Source organism: Tamandua tetradactyla, chromosome 1, assembly GCF_023851605.1.
Source record: "Tamandua tetradactyla isolate mTamTet1 chromosome 1, mTamTet1.pri, whole genome shotgun sequence".
NCBI lineage: Eukaryota > Metazoa > Chordata > Mammalia > Pilosa > Myrmecophagidae > Tamandua > Tamandua tetradactyla.
In genome coordinates this window covers 27,210,762-27,238,457 of record NC_135327.1, presented here as the reverse complement: position 1 = coordinate 27,238,457, position 27,696 = coordinate 27,210,762, and the positions used below count along the sequence as shown (strand labels likewise).

The 27,696-nt window shown below is 39.2% G+C and overlaps 2 protein-coding genes across 16 annotated transcripts in view; one reads left to right on the top strand and one right to left on the bottom strand.

The window, feature by feature from the left end:
• Positions 1 to 18: 18 nt before the first annotated feature.
• The window catches only part of LOC143644312 (uncharacterized), a 40,970-nt gene continuing 13,292 nt past the window's right edge, over positions 19 to 27,696 (top strand). The window contains exons 1-5 of one of the 8 annotated variants that reach the window (XM_077113157.1): positions 32 to 707; positions 1,868 to 1,891; positions 2,696 to 2,803; positions 8,730 to 8,921; positions 14,581 to 15,018. In XM_077113157.1, the coding sequence (XP_076969272.1) occupies positions 630 to 707; positions 1,868 to 1,891; positions 2,696 to 2,803; positions 8,730 to 8,795 (276 nt within the window). In that variant the 5' untranslated portion in view covers positions 32 to 629 and the 3' untranslated portion in view covers positions 8,796 to 8,921; positions 14,581 to 15,018. The other 7 variants (XR_013156618.1, XM_077113165.1, XM_077113138.1 and 4 more) reach the window with 7 other exon arrangements.
• The window catches only part of LOC143644265 (serine/threonine-protein phosphatase 4 regulatory subunit 1-like), a 121,831-nt gene continuing 95,656 nt past the window's right edge, over positions 1,522 to 27,696 (bottom strand). For 3 of the 8 annotated variants that reach the window (XM_077113067.1, XM_077113097.1, XM_077113081.1), the window contains 14 exons: positions 22,904 to 23,011; positions 22,033 to 22,098; positions 19,970 to 20,128; positions 19,162 to 19,334; positions 17,631 to 18,079; positions 15,286 to 15,479; positions 12,200 to 12,295; positions 11,136 to 11,321; positions 10,717 to 10,878; positions 9,662 to 9,762; positions 7,432 to 7,552; positions 6,522 to 6,656; positions 3,944 to 4,085; positions 1,523 to 3,080 (listed from right to left, as the gene is read on the bottom strand). In XM_077113067.1, the coding sequence (XP_076969182.1) occupies positions 2,923 to 3,080; positions 3,944 to 4,085; positions 6,522 to 6,656; positions 7,432 to 7,552; positions 9,662 to 9,762; positions 10,717 to 10,878; positions 11,136 to 11,321; positions 12,200 to 12,295; positions 15,286 to 15,479; positions 17,631 to 18,079; positions 19,162 to 19,334; positions 19,970 to 20,128; positions 22,033 to 22,098; positions 22,904 to 23,011 (2,250 nt within the window). In that variant the 3' untranslated portion in view covers positions 1,523 to 2,922. Of the gene's footprint in view, positions 3,081 to 3,943; positions 4,086 to 6,521; positions 6,657 to 7,431; positions 7,553 to 9,661; positions 9,763 to 10,716; positions 10,879 to 11,135; positions 11,322 to 12,199; positions 12,296 to 15,285; positions 15,480 to 17,630; positions 18,080 to 19,161; positions 19,335 to 19,969; positions 20,129 to 22,032; positions 22,099 to 22,903; positions 23,012 to 27,696 lie in introns of all 8 variants that reach the window. The other 5 variants (XM_077113089.1, XM_077113043.1, XM_077113050.1 and 2 more) reach the window with 4 other exon arrangements.

The following is a 27,696-nucleotide window of genomic DNA, read 5'->3' as shown; positions in this document are numbered from 1 at the left end:
CCCGGAGGCCTCGGGGCCGGTGCCCCCGCGCCTCGCTTGTGACGCCCAGGCCCAGCGCGGGCCGCCCACCACGCGACACGGCGAGGTCCCTCCCGGAAGACGGGCCGAGACCCCCTCCCAACGTGGACAGCCCGGCGGCCGGCGCCCGGGGAGGAGCCAGCAATGAACAAAGGGGACGTACCCGAGGACACTGGAAACGGTTCTTAAATAATGGCAAAGGGCACAGGCGCTTCCTTAAACAATTGGGAGGTTTATTGAGATGAATACAGACGCCGCCGCCGAAGGGCCACGCTGGGCACCAGCCCGGTGCCCCCGCAGTGCCCCCACCGCTGGCCGAACACACAGCCACCTCCCCAAATCCTTCTGGGAGCTTCCAAGCTGCTGTTCGTATCAGTTCTTTGGCCGAGAAAACAGAATTCTTGACGCTGTTGGAAAAATGTTACCTTTTCTCCGTGTCCTTTTCAAATACAATCTTTTTATTACACGGAGCAAACCACCTAGAGGAATTATGTGCGAATAAACTCTCTAAATTATCATTGCATGCTTCCTCTACAGAAAGTCATAACGTGCAGTCTTTAGTTGGGCTAAAAAAAAAAAAGCCATATTCCTAGGATGAATGAAAAAAAAAAATGGCAGAAATAGGGCTCCCTTCAGCAGACCCTGGCAGCGACAACCTGTCACCCCTGAAAGAGGACATACACCCTCAGGTACATTTGGAAAGCTCTATTAAACCCCTCAAATTTGGAAATGCTTTTGAATTTTTGGTGTGAGAAAGGTACTGATAAAAAGAGTGACTTGGGAGGGAAATGTCCAATTAGGGAAAGGCTCAGACTGTTTTAGTGTTACAATACCTTTCAAGCGAGCTCTATCTGAGAGAAACCATCTGTGCTTTTCCATTAATTCACCGGAGAGGAGGCAGAGAGTTCAAAAAAACAGGAAGTTTACACGTGATGATCAAATTACAAACACTCAAAACCCAAACCTATCAGCAATTTAAAAACACAAGAGATAAACTGACGGGGTGGGCGGAGGTGGTGGACCACAGAGAGGATGGCAAGGAAGAACCAGAACAATCTTAGAAAAATCTCAATTGTTACAAAAGAGGATATATACATAAGTTTTAAAAGTCCTTTGTGCAGAGAAATGTCATGAAAAAAAATTTACATTGGAACAGGATTCATACTAAATAATAGAAAAATGTTCATGCATAAACTGAAATGTTAGATAATTTATTTACTGAAGAGTCCTGTTTTTGCCTACCATCTCCATGAGCATGTTTTTATTTATTCAGCATGCAAATTCTACATATCACAACTCAAACTGAAGGCAATTTTTTTCCTTAATGGAAAATTAAGCTCTGCACAGAAAACAAGATTCCAGTTGAATAATTCTACTTGCTGCTATATCAACAGATTTTAGCAATATGACAATCTCAATTTCTAGGCATTAAAAAAAATTAAAATAAAAATTGCTTGTTACTGAAGCAAAATACTGCCTCCATTTATTTACTTTAGGCAAATATTGAACACAAGATGGATTGATTTTTTTTTTTTTAATATGTAGCCTCCAATTGATTAACTCACTCTATGCTGAAGTTGCCAAAATGCTATCCTGGGTTACAATTTGAAATTCTCACACATGTACTTTATTTTCTTTGGCAAAATATGGATTCCTTCCTATCTGTTCAAAGAATCAGCTCCATAGAATTTGAGGAGAAAACAACAAGAACATCCTGTATACCAGGAAATTCAATATATCAAGAGAAGGATGGAAATAGCTGACATGCCTTCATGTAGCTAGCTCTTGAACCTCAATTGAATTGCTCTTCTTTCCTTCCCTTATTCCTGCGTTTGGAACATAAAAACAGAGACAAGAAAAAAAAAGTATACATGTACGTAGAATTTAATGAAATGTTTATAGAATGAAGTAGTCATTAATGAAAAACCTGTTTAAATTCTACAGTATCTTTCTCTTAGTCTAAATTTTAAGACTAAGTCAATTTCAAGAATATCTTAATTTAACCCCCCAAACAATAGGTATTTGCAGGAATAAGTATATAAACTGGTTAGAACTATGGTTTCCTAAATTTTTGTTAAGATTCTAATACCTGCACAACATTTCTTAAGCTACAATATTCTATCCATACTAAAATGCACAAACCTTCAGCTTTATACTGGCATCAAAGACCAATACATATATTTACGGATACAGTGTCTATAAGAAGGGTAGGGGGGTAAGTGCGTGAGGAAAAGTTCCAAGTACAGTTTATAATAAAAGTATAATATAAAGAAGGCAGTAAATCATTTAGATTTTTTTTTAAATAATCTCATTTTTCAAAAGTAAACAAATTGGGCTATATTTGCAGCAACTCAAAATGAAGCATAAATTTAAATGATGAATTTGTTCTGTTCACTGTTAGGAGGCTAATGTTACATTAATATATTTTCTTCCTATCAAGAGTTACTTACAGTATTTCAGTTAAAAATAAAATATAACACCATAAACCATATTTTACAGGGAAGGCAAATGTGCAAGTCTATTAGAGACTTTAAAGCTTATGATAAACTTTTTTATTGTGGGGAAGATTTTAAATAATATAGTATATAATAGGGGGAACAAATCACTAGTAGGCAATCAGAGGCTCTGGAGGTCTGGAAACACATTTAGCCCAGCTGGCTCTGCAATCTTTCAACAGACTGTTCCTGATCAGACTCGTGAGGGAGCGGACACGCCAAGCATGTGGGTGCCCATCCTGGGTGCAGTCCCTGTGGCCGCAGATGAGAAAGGGTCATCTGAGTGCATGGTATGAAAGTTTAAGAAATCTTTTCTTTCTCGGCAGGTATGAAAAAATCAGTGCCCCTTCAGGTGATAACCAAATGTGCCAAGTGTGAAATGACCAGATTGTTGTTGATGACAGAGCAGTTAATTCTGTTTTCCTAGCACAGCAGTGTCTGTAATGTTCAGCTGTTTGGGCTCCAGGGTGGCGAAAAAGGAAACATCTTGGTCCCGGTCGGACTGCAAAGCTAAGACAGTCTCTTCAACGACTTCAAGATGAGGGTTACCGGCATTTCTAAAATATGCTAAAGACATAAAATAGGAGTTTGAATCTCATGTGCCATGAACTCGGCGTTCTACAACATACTGTAGTGTGCTTTGTTGTTGCTATTGTTTTAAGCCACCTCTCAGAACAATAAAACATTTCCACATGGAATAATTATCTACTTCTCTAAAATGATAAAATTGCTTTAATGAAAGAGTATTTCTCACATTTTGAACCATAGGCATGCATATTTTGAAAATTACAAGAACTAAAAAAAGTTAATATTGTCTTTTCCTCCCTACTATACAAAAGAGTTGGCAATATGTAGACTCAAGCAGGAGGGATGGATTGCTGGGATGGGATGGGGTGGGGGGAGTGGTACAGGAAGGGATACAGAGAGTGCAGGGCATAACAGAGCAGGGGTTAAGATGTTTTCCTATATATGTGGTGTAGAAACGAACTAGCCAAGGCAAACAAATCTGATAATAAGCTATGCAGGTTTAAAATAACAGACAGGTTGAGCTGTCAGTGTTTTCTCACAGACTACAAAATAATACCATTAAAACCTAACAAATAGTTAAGGCCTAAGTTTGCTACTTTTCTTAGCTTTCATAATCTCTCTTTATGTTTGTAACTCAAAATCTACGAAAGATCCTTTCGTTTCTAGAAGACTATGTAATATTTTGCACTTTAGCATTTGCTTATTAAATGTGAAACCTGAACTACATTCGCTTCCGTAGTCATTTCATGAATAATATAAATACTGCATAAAAATTAATACATTAAATTACATTAATAAATCTTAAGTATTTGCTACAAAAATACCTAAAGAAGAAATCTAGTTGCTGCCTTAACAACTGATACAGTTTAAATTGTATAGATTTAGAAAAGTGGTCCACATACCCTTTTTCAATAGTGTCTGCCTTAGAGCTTTGGCCAGCAAAACCCTGACATTTGGCACAGGATCCGATGCGAGGCTTAAAAGGCTAGGGAGTAAGTGTTTAACAAACTGGTCCACAGGAATACATTCCTCACTCACCACTGACTGTGATGAAAAGAAAGACACAGCCAGAAAGTCACATTTTAAATAGGGATAGGGATGTTTTTTCTAAAAACACACACTTCTCTAATTTGGAAGAAGTGATCTCAGGATCTATAAGCTTGAATAGTGTATGTGTGTGTGTTTTTGTGTATAAATTTAAAAATCTCCATTGAATTTGATTAGAAACAAGAAACACAGTAAACATTTTATTTTTGGTAAGGAAAGTAAAGGCTTTGGGGCCAGACAGATCTAGGTTCAAAACCTAACTTGGTCACTACTAGGTATGTGGCTTTGGATGAGTGGCTTAATCTTTCTGAGCCTCAGTTTCCTCATCAGTACAATAAGGATGTTGTGAAGATGCGGGTGGTTTACTCAAACTGTTTAGTAGAGCCGCACTACATCTGGCCCGCCAGAAAGGTAAGAACCATCACCTCTATCACATACAACCATGAGCTCTGAGGGCAGGACTGCACCTATGCCAAATCCCAAAGCCTTGGCCCAGGGCCCAGCCCCTGCAAATAACTAATAAATATTACTCCTGCAATAAACACTAGCATTTGCATAATGTTCCCCAATTGAAAGAGTTTTAGGTGCATTATCTCATTTAATTCGCGGACCCAACCTCAGGAATCAGAATTGGTCTAGTTTTATGGGTGAGAGCATTCTGGTCTCATGTGGGGGTAACACCCAAAGGGCTCAGGACCGGTAAGTGGCAGCAGGGCTGAAATTCCAACCCAGCTATTTGGATTCCAAACCCTAAATGACACTAAAAGGTCATCTGCACTAATGTGGAAGGTTATGAAGCAATGGCAGCTGAGGTTTACAACTGTTTTCTATGTGCTGAGCACGGTTCTAGGTAACTCCTATGTATAACCCCACTAAAGCCTCACGGCAACACAAGGAAGTAGGTCTGTAGTGCTGTCACCCCACATAACAGATGATGAACCCACGTAACAGATGAAGAAAGTGAAGCAGAGAGGCTCGTTTGCCCATAGCCACAGAGTAGGAAGGGAGTGAAATCAACTGGACTTCAAACCAAATGGTTTTAACTCCAAGGTCTGCCCTCTTTACCTCTAGGTTTTGATCCTTCCTTAGAGCTGCATTAAAATGATAATTAATATGGCCCTTACGAGGTATACTGGCTTAATACCCCTTTCTTTTGTTGGAGGGCTTTCTAAATCTTTAACAATTGGTAAAAGACAAAAAATCTCATTTTTGTTTTTATCAAAATTAGTTGGTGCCTTTCCTTTTGTTTATTTCATCATGGACTTTCTAAATTTCAGGTAAAGAATTTAAAAGTAAAAGCAAAATTGTTGTGTTTATGTTTTCTTCATAAAATGATCTGGAGCACTGACTTTTTCTTTACAAAACGCTGTAGTGTCCGGCCTGCAGTTCCTAAGTGTGTTATTTACGCTCTACCTCCTCAAGTGCCCCTGTGATGCCCCTCATACCCAATAGGGAGCCATAGCAAGTCTTTTGGCTGGGGTGGTTTTGAGGGAGAGAAAGCAGGCTTTGAGGTCTGGGGTCAAGCACTCAACCACGACTTAACTGTATAACTGACAAAGCTGGGTGCTGGGTTCATAAGCATTCATGCTTGAAGATGAGCATGAAAAAAGAGAAAACTTTTAAAGTAACACTTTAGCAAGAAAAAACCCATGCCTTTATATTTCCTGTGTGTTATCGACCAAGTTACCTAACCTCTCTGGGCTTCAACTACCTCATTAAAAAAAAAAAACTGGTCTAAGAAAGCTGTGTGCCATGCTTGGTATACAACTACTTTAATTGTTGAAGATTAGATGTCAGGCAAGATGTCTGGCCCTCCAGAGGAGTTCAAGAAATGGTAGCCATTTAGCACTGCCATTGTCCCTAGGCAAACATAAATCACATCCTCATTTCCAAGATGCTATCTAGACGGGGTGATCTGAGGCAGTTGTATGGGCTGGTATGAACCCCTCATCTGTCTCTGATGCTACTATAAACAGCTGGCTAGAAATCTGCCATTTTGCAGTTTACGTTAAAGAGGTTAAAAAATCTCTGCCCTAACTTACTGCTCTGTTCTGCATCTCCGCTTCCCTCCAAGGCATTAGGCTCAAGGGAAGTGCAATGACTGGCACAACCGTGGTATGGGATGGCAAAAGCAGGACTCTGGGTCTGGCCCTCGCCTGACATGGAAAGTAAAACAGAGCAGGGGCTTTTTCCCTCTCTGTCTCTAGCATAGAAAGTATGCTGGGCATATAATAGATGCTCCATTAATATCAATGGAATGGATGAGTGTCCTCTTGGGTAACCATGGGCAAGTCAGTCCAAGTCCTGTAAGATGAGGGGGTTGGGTCCACCGATCTCCAAGTGCCTAAACAGTACTCAAGGACAGGGATTCTCACTCTGGGTGAACCTATCAAATATATACCCACGGCAGATCCTTCCCCAGGCCACACTAACCTGACAAATGAAAGCAAAAGCTTGCCTTCCAACCCATTTAGGACAGTGCCGGAACTGTATGATGAGTTCATTGATAAAATTTAACCCCAGTGCACTTTCATTGTTTGAATAGAACTTCTGCAAAATTGCTACAACCTGTGAAAAAATATTTGAAGAGCAAATTTTAATGCTGCCATTCTATTTGAATTATGAATACTACTTTACATGGGAACCAGACATTTTCATGGACACTTTCATTTTTAAAATGAATTTATAAGCATGGAAGAAAGTAATCATGAGAACACAGAGAAAAAAAGATGTTTAAATATATTGTCCCCCCACATGTACTCACTCACTCAAAACCCTTCATAAAAATGAAATTAGGAAGGGACCAGCATTAGAAAAATATGTTATTAATCGTAAGGTTCCAAATTCTAAAAGATGTCCCCGGCATAATAACCAAATCGTTATATTTAGGAACATGTCATTTTCATAAAATTCTAATATCATCAGAGTACTCTAGTCCATCAATATTTTCAAATGAGATTTTTCCATCAGTACTAAGCTGGTATAAGTCCACATGAGACAGAATCAACATTTCTGTGCTGGAATCTTTGTTCCTAAATACTGTTCAACAAAACTATGCTATAGAGTAAACCCAATCTATATTTCTCAAAGACACTAAACCATTATTTAAAGGGTTTCATATATTAAATGATTAACTACAACTTCCATCCTGAAGCATACTGCTTAGCAAAAAAGCTATTTTACAAATTGATAAAACCATAATACAACTCTTAACTTCAAAATTTAAAAACTGGCTTCAAAGGTAAAGCTGCCAAACTAAGCCAAAAAATTAAGGAGTTAAAATGGAAGATATATAAACATCTCTAGTTCCAAAAAAGTCATACAGAAAAGGCTGATTTCTTACTAGTTTGAGGGAAATCCACCGAACTTCAGAAACCTTATCTGCACATAACTTTAAAGCAATATGCATTAAGTAATCATAAACATCATTGGAATTGTAGAGTTCCAAAATCAGAATCAGCTGTCTGAAACATAAAAGAAAATTATTCTTTTGGTCAAAATCACCTTATATTATTGTCATGACATCTTATAGATAAAAATAGCTGGGCTGGGGAATGAACGACAAGGAAGACCTGATGAGGCCTGCAGTCAGGAGAATGCCGGTCACTGAACGCCAAGATGGCCATGCAAAGAAATTTTGTCATTTTCATAAAATTCTAATATCATCAGAGTATTCTAGTCCATCAATAATTTCAAATGAGATTTTTCTATCAGTACTGAGCTGGTATAAGTCCACATGAGACAGAATCTTAAAGAAATGTGAAAACAAATCTTAATTCTCCATTATAAAACAAAAGAAAACAAAACAAAAAATCCAACCAAAGTAAATGAATTGAACTTTGTAAAATAGTGGCTGAGAAATTTATGAATTCACATCTAATATTTCAAATTGAGGTTCTCAGTTCAAAAACACATAAAACTTTAAAAATCAGGTAACATCAAAATAGCTAGAATGTTGAAGTTCTCAAAGATCAACACATGAAAGAAGAGCTCAAATGAGCTTTCACTGCCTCCTGAGTGTTCCTGAAACTGCAAATTAAATTGTACGCTTCTGCTTGCCTGTTCATGGCAAGCAGGGTACATGAGCTTTTTAAATCCAGCAAGGTCCGCATAGAAAGAACCGGGAGCATTCGCTCTTTACACCATCAGAATACAACTCATCTGAGAGCTGGCTGAGAAAACCTGAGACCACAGCTTTCACTGTTTTCTAAATGGGGCTGGGGAAGGAGGGTATAAAAATAAATGGCATTATTGCCACACAGGCAACAAAGGAAATGAAAAAGATATTGGGAGGAAGTCAGAACCAGAAGCCAGGAGTGCCGGTGAATACGTTCATATCAAAAAGCACTGTTTTCAGAAAAATGATACCAATATCATAGGCATGGGAGCACAGACTTCATATCAGTAGCTTTTGCTTCAATATCCACAGCAGAGATGGAAGATAGGAAGTGTTCCGACATCAGGCTGCCGGGGTGATTGGAGCTGGTCCCCGCTTCTGGCCAGGGCTTAGGCTCCGGCTCGGGCTCATCACCCAGCAGGGCTGCTGGCCGTGAGACACAAATCCCACAGAGGTCCCACAGGCTGCCGCTAGAGGTCGCAATGCTTTCGTGAAAAACACCGTCCTGTTTTTCTCTCTTTTAGAACAGTAAGCCGGAACATGGCATAATGGCTAAAACCTCCATCTCTCAAATTAAGTATAATGATTAAAGATCGCAGCAAAGAGAAAATCTTGCAGTTTGCCCCTGGCGTTGGCCCTATCATATCCTGAATAGCTGCAAAAGCCTGATGAATTTCCACGGGGAAGACAATTATTTGAGAGATTTCTAGTTGCAGGTAAGAAAAATGAAAACTAAAAAAATACCTAAATGAATCTCAATCAGGTGAAAACTAAAGCCCAAACAATCACCACCACAAACAACTCTGCTCAACACCATGGAAAGCACACTATACACATTGGGAAGGGGAAGTATTTAAAATGATATTTTCACTCTTCTAGAATCAGTAAAACCTTTAACATTCCCTTTGCGGGTACAAAATGGAATTAAATAATACCCTCACATACAGAACAATGTACGGATATGAACCACTTCGGGGGACGTTTTATTCCATCATTGTCTCATTGGGAATAGACCTTTTCATGTCTTTCACTGCAGCATAATTTTCTTAGGAGCTGAAGTACGTAAGCCACACTGTACCCTACTGAGAGGATGACACTCAGAATGTTCCACAAAGCTTTAGCAAAAAGGGCTCCGATTAATAGGAAAATATTGAAGAGCGGGTGATTCATCTCCTATTTGGTTCAAATAAATTGTCTTATAGAACAGGAGAACACTCTAATTCTAAAGTGACTCTAGGCCTGTCTTCATCTGAAAATGAATGTCTCCCCAGAGACTGTGGTATTTATTTGTAACTTGGAGCTTTGGAATTCAGTTTATCCCTTAATAAAAACACAACCTCTTTATCCCCCAAAACACTATTACTGCTAGTTTAGAAATCAATTATTATAAGGTAGGAAAATTAAGAATTATTCAACCCAATTTGGCTTCCCATATCCCCAAACAGGTTTTACTTACTCTGCTAGTTCATATCGAAACCTCCAGTTCCTGCTGTTATCAGTCACTATAAATTCTTGAAGCTGGTAAAGATATTCTCTCCTCTTGTCTGCATGAAGCAACTATTTTTAAAAAATGTCTATTTAAATGAAATGATATAATCCCTCAACCCCCCACCCCAAAGACCCCCTTTTATCACATTTCAGATTATGCATTTGTAACCTGCAGGAACTTTGTATTCCAAAACCTAGCGCCTCCTCGGCTTGTTACCCAGCATGGCTGGGAATGAAGGGTGCTGATAACTGACATCAAATGTATCTACCCTTCAATGTTTCCAACCTTTTCCCCTAGTTAGTACACGTGCTTATGTATTTCTAAATGCCCCTAGATCTTTCTTCTTTCATAATCTCCTACTTAAAAAAAAAAAAAAAAGACAGGTCTGCGTCTGCCGGGTGGATACTGCCGACTCACAGGGCACTGCGGCTTCCCGGAGCTGACGCTGCTCGCCTGCTCCTTCAGCACTGGGGAGAGCATCTGAACTGGCGCAGTGACGCACCAGAGTCCATCAAGGGCAGCTCGTGGTTGTATGGCTGCGAGTAATTAGTTTCTCTAGGTCATTTTCAAACTCTTATTTTTAAGCTCATCATTCCTTTAGAAGGAGGAGGGCAGGGGGAAGACAAGGAGGGAAGCAGCGAAGTCTTGCAGAAAAAGCCCTTTGTGCAGAACTGAGATTGGATTTCAGCCCAGGTTCTTCCCCTGGGTGACCTCGGGGCAAGTCACATCATTACCCCAGGGGCTCAGGTGCTTCTTTTTCACAAAGTGTACTAGGTTATATGTCTACCAGTGTCCTCAGAATCAAAATTCTGAAGGATAGGAAGATTAGGAGGAAAGATTAAAATATTTACCTTTCAGTGAGAAAACATTTATGTAAAGATTTTGGATGGTATGTTTCAACCAAAGAAACCTAGAAAATGGTTTGTTTGTTTATTTTCTCCCATTGATAGTTTACATATTCAGGCTTGGAAAAAAAATTTTTGGAGAAGCGAGATCTGTTTAATTTTAATCCTTCTGCCTACCTTTAGAAAATCATACAGGTGTTTAAGAACTCCTATGCGTACTTCATCCAGGTCTTTTAAAAATCTATTGAAGACTGGCACCAGGTCAGCTGTCGTTAATTGATCCCCAAGAATCACAGCCAACTCATGGATAGAGAAGGCGAGGGTCCGACGGACCTTCCACTGTGGCGCACAGCAGACATACAAATCACAAAAACCAAGCATAACTCAACGTTACCAAGATCTCAAATGGCATTTCTGGAGCAAAGCTAACAGGGCTAGGTATAAGTCACTTAAGATGATATATCATTAGAGGCCAGTAAAAATGCCAATCTGTAGCCACACAAAATGCAGGTCAAGTCTTGCTGCAGCTTCTCTTTTCTTCCTAATTAGGTGGCCCACCCTATTTCTGAGTGTGCCTCTGAAAAGGCCTCTTTTACCTGTACATCGGAAGCCAGAGTTTCATATGTATCTTTCAGGCAGTGCCAGTTCTGCCTGCCAAGGGTGAGTGCCACCCCTGGGAGGCTGTAGGCACAGTGCTTGGCTATGTCGGTGTGGACGGTCTGGGCCCGAGCCGGGTCAGTCATCGACACATACTGATCTAGCAGGGGCTGAGGTATTATATCCTGGGAAGGAGGGAAAAAGGAAGGCCATCATGCTTGCATGAGGGAAGGTCAAAAACAACACCCTGGAAAAACGAGTGGCTGGGATTTTAGAGGTGAAAACAACCAAGAGGGAAATCTGATAGGAACCAGAAGGCCTTCCTAAAGTCAAAGGGCTTCGGATTGGCAAACTTCTCCCCAGGGAGTGGGGCTTTCGATGCTGACTGAAGCTAAGGCAAAGCCCACCACTCATTATTTAAAAGTTAGTACAATATAGAACAAAGTCTAGAAGCAATGCTTAGTTAGTCTAGTGCACACAGCTCTTGAGAATGGAGACAACTTCTCTTTTCTTGTAACTGCCCCAAGAACTCTACATGCTGAATCAACTGCTACATTTTTCCAACTGCTGGGACACTGGATTCATAAGACATCACCTCGTTTATGTTTACCTCTGTAACGGCAACAGGATACAATAATTTTAAATATTTTAGAGAACTTAGATGGACAATAAGTCAACCTGTAAGAACATAATCAATGCTCAGAACAAAAAAAGCTGTCAAAAACTTCAAACAAAAAAAGCAAAATGACTTGTACAAATAGACACCAAATATTAACACATAGATCTCAAGCTGTTTTGATGGCAAAACTCCTACTTGGTTTACTTTATTAAAATACTATTCTAGATTATTCAGAGGACTTTTAATGCTACTTGAGAGTTTACTTTGAGTAAAAGAGGAAATATTAACAACATAGATTATGAACTAAGATATGCAATTAATTTAATATAGCTGTAAAGAAAAACACTTTGGTTTCAATGGCCATTCTTGAATTTAACTTTCAGAAAATGTTAGGCTGTGAGTTTGCATTTCTTTTCAAAGAACATACCTAATATCTTAACAAACCTGTAACTTAGATTTAGTGTCCTCAAACGGTGTTAGGTCATGCCTCTGCTCAGTTTGTAAATGGCCCCTGGCTCCACAGCGGTGCTCATCTGGATCCTGAAGGGTGAAGGGGCAGGTTAGGATTACCAATTACTGCAAAGGAAGAAGCTGTTCTGTTCTGCTCCCCCTTCAAAGAAACCTCTTTTCAGTGCTAGATATGATGTCTGAAAACCAGGACCACAGCTTCTCCAGAAGTTGTCAGTGGTCTCTCTCCACATGCTAAAAAATTCACTTTCATAGCTATATGTGATATTGCATAGACCAGTCATTTTAAGTGCCCAGAAAAACAGATATCATCCATTTTAATTTTAAGGCTGCTAGAGGCCTTTAAAAAAAGATGAAGGCTACTGTTGGTGAGTACCCAACAACATTCAGTCTGCATTTACTACTCTTTAAGCCCAAGGGTCCCTAGTGTGGCTAATCAAGTCCAAGTAATAGTCACCTGTTAGGGATACAGACAACCCCAAAGGAAGGATGAGGTTTCTAAGAAATGATAGAGCAAGTGCCTTCAGCATTTATTGGGAACACTGAGGCAATGCTGGACTTGAGAGGATGTGGGCGGTGGGTGGCATTGAATTTGAGTGAGTCGATGTGGCTGATAAAGGAGTATTTACTTGGAAAAGTGTTCTCGATTTTTCACATGTATAAACACTCTTAATGTTTGCTGATGAACCTTTACATTAGGTTAACAATTAAAATGAGCGGGAACATTCCACAGTGACATATTGGTCTCTGATCATTGATTAACATTAACTGAGATGGACCTGACCTTCTCCTTCAACCATAACATGAATTTCCTACTTGCACTTGAAATGTCATACTGTCTACCAGCTTAATGGATTCTGACAAATCAGCTCAATATATGATTCAGGAAAGTCGATTAATATACCGATAGATGCTTCGTTTGCTCTGAGGCATGCTACCAGAACCTTCAATTCCCAAGGATTACACTGAAATGTACTGTTTATTTTAACAGAGGACCTGATAGACTAGAAATATTTTGGTTTAATAACCTAAGAACTCAATTTCTCCAAGTTAATAAATTCCCATATACTAATAAAATATGCCATTGGAATCAATTATTATCCTTTTAGAGATTAATTTTATTCCACAGTCTTCAGTGCAGCCATTATGTAAAACACTTATTCTAGGAGCCAAATTAAGGCTGAAGTAACCCTAAACAAGTCAAAGCAACCCCAAAAGGTATCTTGAATTTATCCCAGGAGGCACCTCCACTGCAGCAGCAAGCTAAACGCCTACGCAAGCACACTCCCCGCCCTGCCTCCACCTTCCTAACAGAACACAGAGTCTGTCCTGGTGGTTCACCCTCCTCGTTGGCAGCATGTTCTCCACCTACTTCCTAGGCTAATCCCATGAGTGCAAGACACAAAATGGGCAGTGAGAGTGAGGGGAAACTGGGGAGAGGCTGGGAGGTGTGTTTCTGGCACAGGTTTTTCTTGCTCTTCAAAAGAGACAACTGGGAAGAGAAAGCCCCTCTTCCTCCAGTGGGCATTTTGAAGCCAATGAAGACCATCAGGACGAAGTTAACACACTACAAAATGGCAGAATGGAAAGATGAGCAGGAGTCAATATTAAGCTGCTGAGCTAACCCACCCGAGAGCCCCCACCCTCAGCACTTCTTCCTGTCTCCTTATGTGAGAGAACATTTTTTTCACTGTTGTAAGTCTTCTTGTTTTTTAGTTTCCTTTTCCTTCTTTTGCAACTGGAAGCATTCTGACTGATCCCACTGGAACCTTGGAGTCAAACGTGATGTCAAGAGCTCTAACATTCCATACTATAAGAGAAAGGCTCAATTATCCAAACTCTTCAAAATACTTAACTCAAAAGAGCTGTCTTTGAGGAATCTGCTCTCTTTTTGTTTCACTTCTATATATGATAAGAAGGTCAAAACCTTACTACATTTCCTACTAAGGTAAACATGGTCATAACTTTCTACCTAATGTGATTTTTTTCACTTCAGGTAATAATAACATGAGTTTCCCTTCCTATTTTTCTTTTTAACAAATAAGGAAAACAGGCAATCATTGTCTTTCTTACTAGAGACAACCATATCAGACTCTTATTTAAAATACTTTCTATTTGGGCTTTCTAATTTTTTTGTTTTGTTTCACTGGAGAAGGCCTGGGGGCAAGGGAAGTGATAAGGCAATCACGGAAATAAAATTATAAACTGTGTGGATGGAGTAACAAGCGGTGTTCTGGCCCTGGGGACCCTGGGGTTTGAAGAGATGATCCATCATGGCTCATGACAGGGAGATGGGGCAGAGGAGGTGTAACGTAATCATCACTGACCCCACTCTAATTTTAATTCTCTATTTTTAGCCCCACCCAAGAAAGGCCCCAGCTTAAAGAAGTTGAAGTGGAAGCTTAGTAAGAATTAGGGAATCAGGCACAGAAGCCTCCAAGCACAAGAGAGCTGGAATGCTTCTAGAGAAACTCCAAGTAAGAAAACAAGTCACAGGCTCCCTCCTCACTCCTGCTGCAGGGACTCCTGTCTCACAAGGAGCTGGTTCTAGACTGCTGGAAAAATGTCGGAGAACTGTTGGTCACCACTGATTTTCAAACTCTCTCTTCCAAGAAAAGTCATGCAGTATCACTACTGGAGCAGCCACATATTAAAGGAGCTCCTATAAAATGAGGGGCTGAATAGGATGCGCAATCCTCAGGCCTCTGTCAACTTTAAATTCTGTGGATTGCATGCATTTGCCCTCCACTATTATTAAAAGATGTAAATGTCTGTTAACAGTGATATAGAGCTTTTATATGGTTAATACCCCTAAGAACCAGTCCTCAGCGTCTTTGGAACAGAGGGAATGTGCTTTTTGGTCCCCCCTCCCTTGTTTTTGTGGAAGAGAATCAGAGTTATCAATCACCTGATTGATTGGTTGCCTAGTTATCCAAAACATGACCTTAAGAATAAAATTAAATTTGCCATTTATCATCTCTGCCGGGATATATTAATAAAAGAAAATGCAGCTTTGTGATTTCTGTCATCCTCGATGGCTGAGGAATAGGGCAGAGTCTTACTGTGCTTTGCAATATCCTGCCCACGGATAGCTCATTCTCAGATGATGAAGCAGGCAGAATGATCTGATTTCCAGAGGCAGAGCTAGGATGTGAAACGGACACTGCATTCAGGTCTTCCGCTGATTTACTCTCGGACTCATTCACGGAGTCAAGCTGTGCAGCTCTAAGTGCAGCTGATAAAACCTGAACTTGAACTGTGGGAAGAGAAGTTCCAAGAATTTTAATAACTTTATTTCATTTGGGGACGTTCATTTCAGAGAAGTCTTTCTTCAAAACAGCACAATATGCATGTGGTCCTAGAAGGTATGTGCACTAGATGCTCACACTCCAAATATCTGTTTCTAGCTGGAGGATGCAGTAATCGCATTCTGGAGTCTCAAAACAACCTCTCAGTAAGGTGCTGATATTTATGCCCGTTAAAATTAACCATTTCAACCAAACACTATGCACACAGCATCAAATCTGGACTCAAAAACCCTCAATTAGGAAAATCAGAGTTCAACTCTATCATCTTTCACAGAAAGACAATGCAATGTTACTGAACAAGGATATGTAGGAGGTCTGCCCACTCAATGAGGGATGCCCTACACTCCCTTTTGTAGGGCAGGCTAGTTACCTTCTCCGTCTCACACACACACAGACCTACAAAGACACATACATGTAGATGCAGACATGAACAGACACACACAGAACACACACGCAGAGACATGAATCCATTTATGCCGAGATGAGCTTGCCTACCACACCCCACTGCAAACTCATTCTTTCTGTCCACAGTATCACTGCTTGGCAATCCTCCTACACAGAAAAGATTACATATTTCACATACATTTCTATAAAAATAAACTGGATGTTTCCATGCCCTCAACCTCTCAAAACACAAAACACACACACCGACACACAACTTCCTGCATCCTATTTTCTACTGGTCAAATTCCATAGGCCCCAGATTCTTTAAAACATTTAGAGCTTGTATATGGCTCCCTACTGTACCCAGGGTAAGGCCCCACCTCCTTAGCACAGCATACAGCAAATGGTCCACAAGGCTTTCCAGCCATAACCAGTGCACAAATACCCAAGATAGTGTTTATTTCTGAATTTTGAGGGGTTAAAGATCTCTTTGAGTCTGATGAGCTGTGGGCCCTTTCTTACAAAGAAATTATGTATGTACAAACATATAAGATTTTATACACAACTGTTTCAGGGAACTGAAAGCAGCCTCTGAGATTCATCCCCTGACTTCTCTGGATGGAGGTTCTTTTCTGTCCTTTAGAATCTACATCAAATATCCTCTGTTGTGAAGTCCTCTCCTGGATACTTCCTCTGCCCCTAAGAGGGACCAGCCTCTTGCCCAGAGCCTCTGTGCACGCCATGCCCACTTCTTTCACAGCCCTCACCACACTCTGCTCTGGGCAGCTGTTGGCAGAGTCCCCTCAACTAGACCCCAAGGGCCTCACTGTGCCAGTCATCTCTGCCCCAGCACCTTGCCCAGGTCCTGGTACTGGGGACTTATGCATTTTAGAAATGTGTTTTCCAAAACCAGATCTGTCTAGAACTGTTACTGTTAGAAGTGAAACATTACATGTGCTAAAGGAATCTTCAGCAACACTGACTTAATTTGCTTTACAAATTTAAGGGCAAAGAATAATCAAAAGGCTAACTGGATTTTCACATTTCCTTTCCCGAAAGCTTCACAAATCTTTGCCCAGCAACAGCAGCAAGTGTTGTTTTTATCAATTTCTCCAACTCAAAGAAGAATACAAATATAGCACTGTTTAGAGAAAGAAAAGAGTTGTGATAATGGATATGGATTGCAAGGTCTGATTCTCAGATCAGACACTCAGTGGGAGCACTAGTCATAAAATGACAAATACCCCATAGAAGAAGTTGTATTTTTCCTTGCTGTACAAAGACAAAACCTTAAAGTTCAGCTGAGGACTGAGTTAATAGGCTTCAAAAGGAGCACCATCCTCATATGTTCATAACCAGAAAGGGCATTATAACATGAGGATGATGTAGCAGTGTCCAAGGAGCTAGTGAAATTCCCACTGGTATAGATATGCCTAAGAACTATCCACTTTTATATTAGAACTGACTTCAGCCTGTGTGCACATCTGCAGCACAAAGAGACCAGCACCTTGCACAGGTCCTTGCACAGAGATATCTCTATTCTAGCTGTGATGAAACTGAATGAGTCTTTCCTCTTAATATCTGCCCAGAATAAACGAATATATGTACATGTATAAGCATCAGTCCTTATACATGCCCAAGGACGAAGGAAGTGGAGACATGCAGTGCACATGAAATATCCCATTTTCTCTTTCATTACAACACACAGTATTTACCTTGAACATCTGGATCATGCAGCATATGCTCCTGCAAACTATTCAGGACTTTCTGAATCTCAGTATTGGCCACACAGCTGTTAGGCACAGTCTTAGGTTGGCTGCAGCCTTCTTCCTTGCTCAGAAGCAGCTCTAAGTCCTGGCTTATGTCAGGGAGAGGAATTTGCCAATAGAGAAAATTATTGAACACATTCTCAGAACTCCCTGGGCAGGCCCAGGAATCTGGTCCACAGTGGTTGCTGATGGAGAAGTCATCAGTATCAGGAAGCTTTGAAGAGGTACTGGCCTCTGGAGAAAGCCTGGTCAACTCATCTCTAGCTGAGGTAGAGTCTTCCATTTGGCTTTCCATTAGGCCATTAGATGAACTACTGGCATGCAGGAAATCACTGGCTTCTGCTGACATACCTTCCATCGGTAGATCTGGCTCTATTGCACCAGGCTTTCTTGAACTAGGTTAAATGGAGGGAAGCAACCTTTAGCACTACATTTAAACTGGGCACACAATGGAGAAAGCACAAGATGCATACTCTCACAAGCCCTGGTCCTCTTCCCCTCCCTGGTCACCCAACCTCCTGTATCTTCTCAGGCCAGAAGGTAAAAACCTCCGACAGGATAAAAGGTTCAAACAGCTCCCCTCGTCCCACTGGGAGTCTTATCTGCACTGAAAATACCGCATGAGAGAGTTAAGCCAGTCCCTCAAACATGCTAGGGCAAATTAGCCCTATCTTCAGCTCATACTAAGACTTTATCCATTTACTGCTCATTAGTACCTCCACCAGGGGGCAGGCATTAGAAAATAAAAGGTGCTGAAACTTGTAAGTGCAGGCAATTTGTTAGCCACTTTGAGAGCCTTGATTAGGAAGATGTTGCAAGTGGGCCTGACATAGAGCCAGAGCTCAATTAATTCTGATGGAGAAAGGAAGGAGGGAGGGTTGGACCAGTCTCAGAAAGGATGTGTGTTATTTGAGATGCTAAATCATCCACTCTCATTCTCCTGAATAACAGTGACAATGGAGAAATGCTTATAAACTACCTCAGATGGTCTTGGTGGTGTGCACCCATCACCCTCAGAGGAACGAGATGGAAATTCCAAGACAGACCACCATACCAGGAAAATCACCTCAGACCTACTAATGATGGATCAGGAACGTCACTTTTATATGTGTTTAAATATCTTATGTCATAAAAGGACATTTGGGAGACCACATTTTTCCCTATGTAAATTATCAAAAGAACTTCATTAATCAAAAAGTGAGAGAAAATGTGCTTTATAGGTTATTTAATCACTACTCTCGATGAATATTTTTCTAAATTTAGGAGACACAGTAGCTTCATTATTTATAGCCCAGTAGTCATGTTTCAAAATCATTATTGCAATTACTTTTGCTTCTTTACATAATTAAAGCTCTAATATTCCATCTTGCCCAGAAGGTCACCATTACAAAACTCAAGACAAGATAATTGTTAGGATTTTAGGTGGACGCTTGCGGTGAAGAGGGGCTCCTGGTGATTTATCCTGGTTGGAGCTTACCAGGCTGAAGAGGTGGCTCCACAGCTGTCCTGAGTGGGAGAACTGGAGGCTAAGTCGTGGGCAGGGGATCGGATGCTCAGGGTACCATCTTCTTGAATATAAAGCCCAGCCCTAGAGGGGTTTGCAAAGGTGGAAATGAAGGGGCCAAGGGACTGGAAGGCAGCCTGGCGCACCTGAAAGCAGAGGGAACGGGGAAGTGAAAACAGCCTCAGCCTGCAGCAGAGGTCATGTTACTGCCTGCAGCAGGAGGAAACGGACAGCTGGCCAACACACAGATCACTGTCAACCAAAAGAGGCCTAAGCACACTAATTGCCTCTTAAGTTGTTTCTTAAATTCCAAATAAACTATTTTTAAACAGAGCATAAGGAAAAGTTTACTCTCATTATAGATTACATATGTGCATGTGCCTTTATTCTTCCAGAATATTAATTCTATATCTAATAACATCAGACTTGATACAAAGAATTTCAACAGCCTTATTAATAATTCCAAGGCATGTTTATGATAGTAACAGAAAATATAATTCACAACTATAGGTTTTTTTCCTTCTTAATTCTGTTTCCTATGACATTCATTCACTAAAAAGTATTAAGATGTGTATCGATCTTAATATTCAACAATGCTTTTGAGATTTTAGGTGCCCTGATCCTCACAAGGTCTAAATCTGATGATGACCATCCAGTTACTAAAGGGACAAAACACAAAGTCCCCGGCCCAGAAGCCACGTGAGGCCCGTAAGCTTTCCTGTTACTGATAGTTAATAAAGTGTATGTGGTCAAGGTTTGACAAAACACTTCCTGTACTTACCCATCGACAGGGATCACTAATGAGTCTGATGAAGAGAGGGGAGAGCTGTACTCTGCGGATTTCTGGGGAAGCGGTGTAGGACACAGCCATGAAGCACTCGGCACAGGCTTTCCGCATTCCCCAAACATTATCTGAGCAGAGTTCAAAGAACTTTGGAATCTACAAAGCAAATAAAATAGTGCTGTTCAAACACGGTTATCCTGAGGGAGGTCAGAATCTGTTTAAATGATGTAGTTAAGATAGACCCATAAATTAATGACAAAGATGAGGAAAATATACTGGTCTAGAAGAATCATTTAAACAGATAATAAGTGGAAATAAGAAACATTTCTTTTACTTCTTAATTTTAGTAAATGACTAGTTAAATGTAACAAGATTAAAGAGAAAAAAATAAAAGTTAGAATATTCATTATGTGAAGTACTGATAAAAATGGTGAAAGACTTGGAAATTTAGTAGGTGTCCCTACTAGCTGACACATTCAGATTATCTCTGTCTTTTTGACTAGGGTATTTTACAACTTTTTAGTGACAGTAGGTAAATTGCTAAAAATTGTTAGTAATGCAAATAATTCTTGTCCATAGAAATGCAAACTGTGTCTAGTGGAATGCAAGTGATTATCACCCTGGATATTGACGACTTTCAAATCCATTTGTAAATTCATTTTAGTATTTTTTTGGTCTGACTATAGGTGTGTAGTACTTTGAGTTCTCTGTTAAACATGCTGCGATATCATATTGGTTCCCTGATTAGTAAATAAATTAAATAAATCTTCATTTATACAGAGAAATTCATCTTATGTCTGCATGAAAGTCATGATTATATTTAAATTTTACCCTTTAAAAAGTCTTGTTTTTAATATACTAACAAAAAGCAATCAGACTAAGATATTTTATAAATGGGAATATTTTTTGATCATGGAAATATCCATCTAGAGAAAGATTAGTATGTTGGCTCCTATTATTCTCTATTCAAATGCATTAAGTAAAATACAATATTCGATATATGTTCAAAGCAAAAGCCCATTAAAATTATTCTTGGGTTAGAATTATACTGACGTGGCTTAATCTTTAAATAAAATAAATTCAGAACTTAAATTTAAAAATCAATTTAAGGATTATATTTTTTGAAGCTAAATTCCACCTATGCAGATAGTGTATCCCTTCAAATAAAAGTGTCTACATTCACTGAATCAAGTTCTAGAAGTGCCAGTGACTAGGCTAGGCACTGGGGACCACAACAGAATAAGAAAAGGCCTCTGCCCTTCAGAACTCCCAAATTAGCAAAATGTTATGGGAATGCTGAAAAGGGAGCAATTAATGCTTTCTGGCACAGTGGGTAGGCACATCTAACAAAGAAAAAAAAATTCAACAAAGGCATATTTAAGCTGCGTTTTAAGTGTAAGCAGGGCCCCTCCTGGTAGGGAGGACACTCAGGGAGAGGGGCAGTAATGAGCAGAGCTGCAGAGGTATGAAAAAGCAGAGCATCTCCAGGGAGCAAAAAATATCTGGTTTGGCAAGAGAGGTGGCCCTCTACCCTGTATGCATGAGAACCACAAAAGGACTTATTAAAAATGCAGATACCAAGGCCCTACCCGTGAATTATTGAGCTAGAAGCAGTAGCAATAGGGCTCTAGCATCTGAATTTTAACCCTCCTTCTCTTTCCCACCCCAAGATTCAGTTACATATTCAGAGTTAAGACCCACCTGGGCCAGGGCAGTGTGCAGAATGGAAAAAGGTGAATAGAGTTAAAGTAGGAAAGATAATTGTGAAGGGACCTGAAGGCCCACTGAGGGTCTTGAGAGAAATCCCAATGGTTTTGTATGAGGAGTGAAGAAGTGGTGGAGCGATATTCTAGAAAGAGCAGTTGAGAGGAGCTAGGGAGACAAGTTGCCTAATGCTTATGAAAAATGTTGCCTTTAGAAGTTGAGGAATTCAAAATTAATGAATGCAAAATTGAGCAGCCTTCAAAATTAACTGAATCATAAACACATAACTTTACAAATGATTTTGAAAGAGCGCTAAGAAGTGAATCAGCAATTACAACTGATAAAACTTCACATACCAAAAATTTCTCAGCAGCTTCTTGTCCAACAGCATGACAAATATCACCAAAATATGTAGCACACACCTTAAAAGGCAAAAGGCATACTCATTATTCTTAGCTTTCTTTTCATCTTAACAAATTGTAAAAGCTAACAAGCAAGAACCATGAAGGCAATTACAGCTCTAGGCAGGTAGCTAACAAGCACTCAGGAAATCCAGAGCCTATCGCCCACGTGGCACCATGCTAGGTGCCTGCATGCATCAAAACAGAAGACTGACAAAAGGGTAACCAAATTCTACCACTTTTTTTTTTACTCCAAATTGATCTTGATACATAATGCATTTAGTTAGCAATAGGGCAGAAGAGTTCCTTAATATTCTTTACACAGTAAATGAGATCTATTGTTTTGCTATGAGTCATGATGAGAGACCAGATGCAGAGCTGGCCAGTTAAGCAGTGAGGTGGAAGATGAGGCTGTTTAAAGAGAGATGGCAATAGTCTTCAAAAGGAAGAATCTGACCACCAAGTGACAAGTGACTAAAATGGAAGAAGGGGTAGGGATTAGCAGAGGACTGGGGAACAAATCACTCCAGATAATAAAAGACATTGCAGGTCTGGTGCAAAGGCATCTAACCCAAGCCAAAAGGGTCCATAATTCACCCTCCTGTGCCTCATAGCAGCAGGTTTACTCACACAAAATCTTATCTCCAGGTTTCTTTGCATCCCCTTCCGCACTAAAGACTGGCAATACAATTGAGATATTTTCTTAATGCAGCTCACGCTAGCTGAATTTTTCCTTCTAGACTGTTTCCACTAAAGAAATCCAGAAACTTTAGAGGAATTGAGCTTGGGATTTTTATTTAAGAGTTTTGAAACTATATGTTCCAACCTTTCGAACTTGAAAGAGCTTTCCATCACCACACAGTTCACAGAATCGAGGGAGCAGCAGCCGTTCAACTGTGCTCTTGCTCAGCATTGAAGCCATTTTGCAGATTACCTACAAATAGCAAGAAAATTAGTATCATTTGAAATACTAAAGCATACAAGTCACATGGATCACTAACAACATATTTGCAAAAAGTAAATATTCAAAAAAGTGCCAAAATATTCAAGAAATAAAAATATAAAACTCCTTCTTTTGAAGTTATATAATCAATAGACGATCAAATATTTTTCAAGTTTGACTCAGATAGGGTTATCCTTAGGTCCCAAGAGGTACTATATGCCAGGAACCTACTGTGTTACCAATAAGTAAAAGAACAATTTACATGCACTGGCTCATTTTATCTACCCAGGATGTATATGACATAGATATTATTTATACTCATTTTTCTAGATACGGAAACTAAGGCTAAGAAGGTTAAGCAATGTGACCAAAAATAAATAGTGGTGAAGTGGGATATACAATAATAGCAGAGAAGGGTATGTTGCACTAACTCTCAAAGAGATAACAATTATAAATGCTATACAAAGTATAAAAATGATTTGTGGGCACTGAAGAGTGACCAAAAGCAAAAAGAAACTAAAGGAAAGCAAACCATTGAAAGATAGGAACTATGCTGAGTAAAATTTACATTTATGTTACTTTTTGCCTGAGGACACTCTCCATTTTGCATGGCTATACAAAGTAATAGACCTCCAGTAAAAGCTAAGGTTTTACTAGCTAGAGAAGTCAGAGGACAGAGCTTGAAACTTCCGGAGCATCTTAGAAAGTGAAGGTAGACATCCCAGAAAGGAAAGATGGAGGTTGCCAAAGAGGAGATTCCGCAAAACTTTGATTAAATCTTACCTAAGCCTTGGCTGATCTCTGACCTGTACATGAACAACAGAGACTCTGAGAAATCAATATCCTGAAGGCAATATCCTGAAGGCTGAGTAGTATCAGCCATTTCCTACTAAACGGGAAGTAGAGTCTGAAGTTTGACTCTAGATAACTCAAGTGTTTGCTAGAACAAAAATCAACACTCTCTGAAGGAAAATAACAGAATCCAGAGTTTCTTCAATGGTTCACCAACAAGATTCAGCATGAAAAAAAAAATCATACCATACAGGCAGGGCAAGAAACAAGAAAATAAGAACTGAAAAATTCTGATCTGTTAAACAAAACCTAAGCTAGAGGTCCAGAATAAGCTGAACAGAATGTCAAAGAATAGACAGACAACAGTCATCCAGCAAGAAAATTCTAGGTAAAAAAAGTGAAAACAATCTCCAGAATAAACTAATTTAGGTAATTAAATATCTAGACACCAGCAAAAAAATAACAAATCATGCTAGGAAAATTGAAGATATGGCCCAGTCAAAGGAACAAACCAACAATTCAACTGAGATAGAGGAGCTGAAACAATTAATTCAGAATGTTCGAACAGACATGGAAAACCTCATCAAAAATCAAATCCATGAATTGAGGGAGGATATAAAGAAGGCAAGGGATGAACAAAAAGAAGAAATTGAAAGTATGAAAAAACAAATCACAGAACTTATGGGAATGAAAGGCCCAGTAGAAGAGATTAAAAAAAGACAATGGAAACAAAGATTTCAAGGGGCAGAAGACAGGATTAGTGAACTGGAGGACAGAACATCTGAAATCCGACAAGGAAAAGAAAATATAGGGAAAAGAATGGAAAAATATGAGCAGGGACTCAGAGAATTGAATGACAACATAAGTACATGAATATATGTGTTGTGGGTGTTCCAGAAGGAGAAGAGAAGGGAAAAGGAGGAGAAAAACTAATGGACGGAATTATCACTGAAAATTTCCCAACTCTTATGAAAGATTTAAAATTAAAGATCCAAGAAGTGCAGCATACCCCAAAGAGAACAGATCCAAATAGATGTACTCCAAGACACTTAACTAATAAGAATGTCAGATGTCAAAGAGAAAGAGAGAATCTTGAAAGCAGCAAGAGAAAAGCAATCCATCACATTCAAGGGAAGCCCAATAAGACTATGCGTAGATTTCTCAGCAGAAACCATGGAGGCAAGAAGACAGTGGGATGATATATTTAAATTACAAAAAGAGAAAAACTACCAACCAAGAATTCTATATCTAGCAAAATTATCCTTCAAAAATGAGGGAGAAATTAAAACATTTTCAGGCAAAAAACTGCTGGGAGAATTTGTGACCAAGAGACTGGCTCTGCAAGAAACACTAAAGGGAGCACTAGAGACAGATACAAAAACACAGGAGAGAGAGGTGTGGAGAAGACTGTAGAAATGAAGACTATCAGTAAAGGTAAAAAGAAGGAAAATTAGATGTGACATAAAATCTAAAAGGCAAAATGGTAGAAGAAAGTACGACCCATACAGTAATAACACTAAATGTTAATGGATTAAACTCCTCAATCAAAAGACATAGACTGGCAGAACGGATTAAAAAACAGGACCTATCTATATGCTGTCTACAGGAAATGTATCTTAGACCCAAGGATAAACATAGGTTGAAAGTGATAGGTTGGGAGAAGATATTTCATGCAAATAACAATCAGAAAAGAGCAAGAGTAGCTATACCAATATCCAACAAATCAGACTTCAAATGTAAAATAGTTAAAAGAGACAAAGAAGGACACTATGTATTAATAAAAGGAAAAATTCAACCAGAAGACATAAAAATCATAAATATTTATGCACCAAGCCAGAATGCTCCAAAATACATGAGGCAAACACTGAAAACACTAAAAAGAGAAATAGACACATCTACCATAATAGTTGGAGACTTCAATTCGCCACTCTCATCAATGGAGAGAACATCTAGACAGATGATCAATAAAGAAACAGAGAATTTGAATAATACAATAAATGAGCTAGACTTAACAGACAGTTATAGAACATTACACCCCACAACAGCAGGCTACACATTTTTCTCAAGTGCTCATGGATCATTCTCAAAGATAGACCATATGCTGGGTCACAAAGCAAGTCTCAACAAATTTTAAAAGACTGAAATCATACAAAACACTTTCTCAGATTATAAAGGAATGAAGTTGGAAATCAACAATAGGCAGAGTGCCAGAAAATTCACAAATACGTGGAGGATCAACAACACACTCTTAAACAACGAGTGGGTCAAGGAAGAAATTACAAGAGAAATTAGTAAATATCTCGAGGCAAATGAAAATGAAAACACAACATATCAAAACCTATGGGATGCAGCAAAGGCAGTGCTAAGAGGGAAATTTATTACCCTAAATGCCTATATCGAAAAAGAAGAAAGGGCAAAAATTCGGGAATTAACTGTCCACTTGGGAGAACTGGAGAAAGAACAGCAAACTAACCCCAAAACAAGCAAAAGGAAGGAAATAACAAAGATTAGAGCAGAAATAAATGAAATTGAGAACATGAAAACAATGGAGAAAATCAATAAGACCAGAAGTTGGTTCTATGAGAAAATCAGCAAGATTGATGGGCCCTTAGCAAGACTGACAAAAAGAAGAAGAGAGAGGATGCAAATAAATAAGATCAGAAATGGAAGAGGAGGCATAACCACTGACCTCACAGAAATAAAGGAGGTAATAACAGCATACTATGAACAACTTTACGCTAATAAATACAACAATGTAGATGAAATGGACAAGTTCCTAGAAAGGCATGAACAACCAACTTTGACTCAAGAAGAAATAGATGACCTCAACAAACCAATCACAAGTAAAGAAACTGAATCAGTCATTCAAAAGCTTCCCAAAAAGAAAAGTCCAGGACCAGACGGCTTCATATGTGAATTCTACCAAACATTTCAGAAAGAATTAGTACCAAACCTGCTCAAACTCTTCAAAAAAATTGAAGTGGAGGGAAAGCTACCTAATTCATTCTATGAAGCCAACATCACCCTCATACCAAAACCAGGCAAAGATATTACAAAAAAAGAAAACTACAGACCAATCTCTCTAATGAATATTGATGCAAAAATCCTCAACAAAATTCTAGCAAATCGAATCCAGCAACACATTAAAAGAATTATACATCATCACCAAGTAGGATTCATCCCAGGTATGCAAGGATGGTTCAACATAAGAAAATCAATTAATGTAATATACCATAACAACAAATCAAAGCAGAAAAATCACATGAACATCTCAATTGATGCAGAGAAGGCATCTGACAAGCTTCAACATCCTTTCCTATTGAAAACACTTCAAAGGATAGGAATACAAGGGAACCTCCTTAAAATGATAGAGGGAATATATGAAAAACCCACAGCTAATATCATCCTCAAAGGGGAAAAATTGAAAACTTTCCCCCTAAGATCAGGAACAAGACAAGGATGTCCATTATCACCACTGTTATTCAACATCGTGTTGGAGGTTCTACCCAGAGCAATTAGACAAGAAAAAGAAATACAAGACATCAAAATTGGAAAGGAAGAAGTAAAACTATCACTGTTTGCAGATGATATGATACTATACGTAGAAAACCCGGAAAAATCCACAGCAAAACTACTAGAGCTAATAAATGAGTACAGCAAAGTAGCAGGTTACAAGATCAACATTCAAAAATCCGTAGCATTTCTATACACTACCAATGAACAAGCTGAGGGGGAAATCAAGAAACGAATTCCATTTACAATTGCAACTAAAAGAATAAAATACTTAGGAATAAATTTAACTAAAGAGACAAAAGACCTATACAAAGAAAACTATAAAAAACTGTTAAAAGAAATCACAGAAGACCTAAATAGATGGAAGGGCA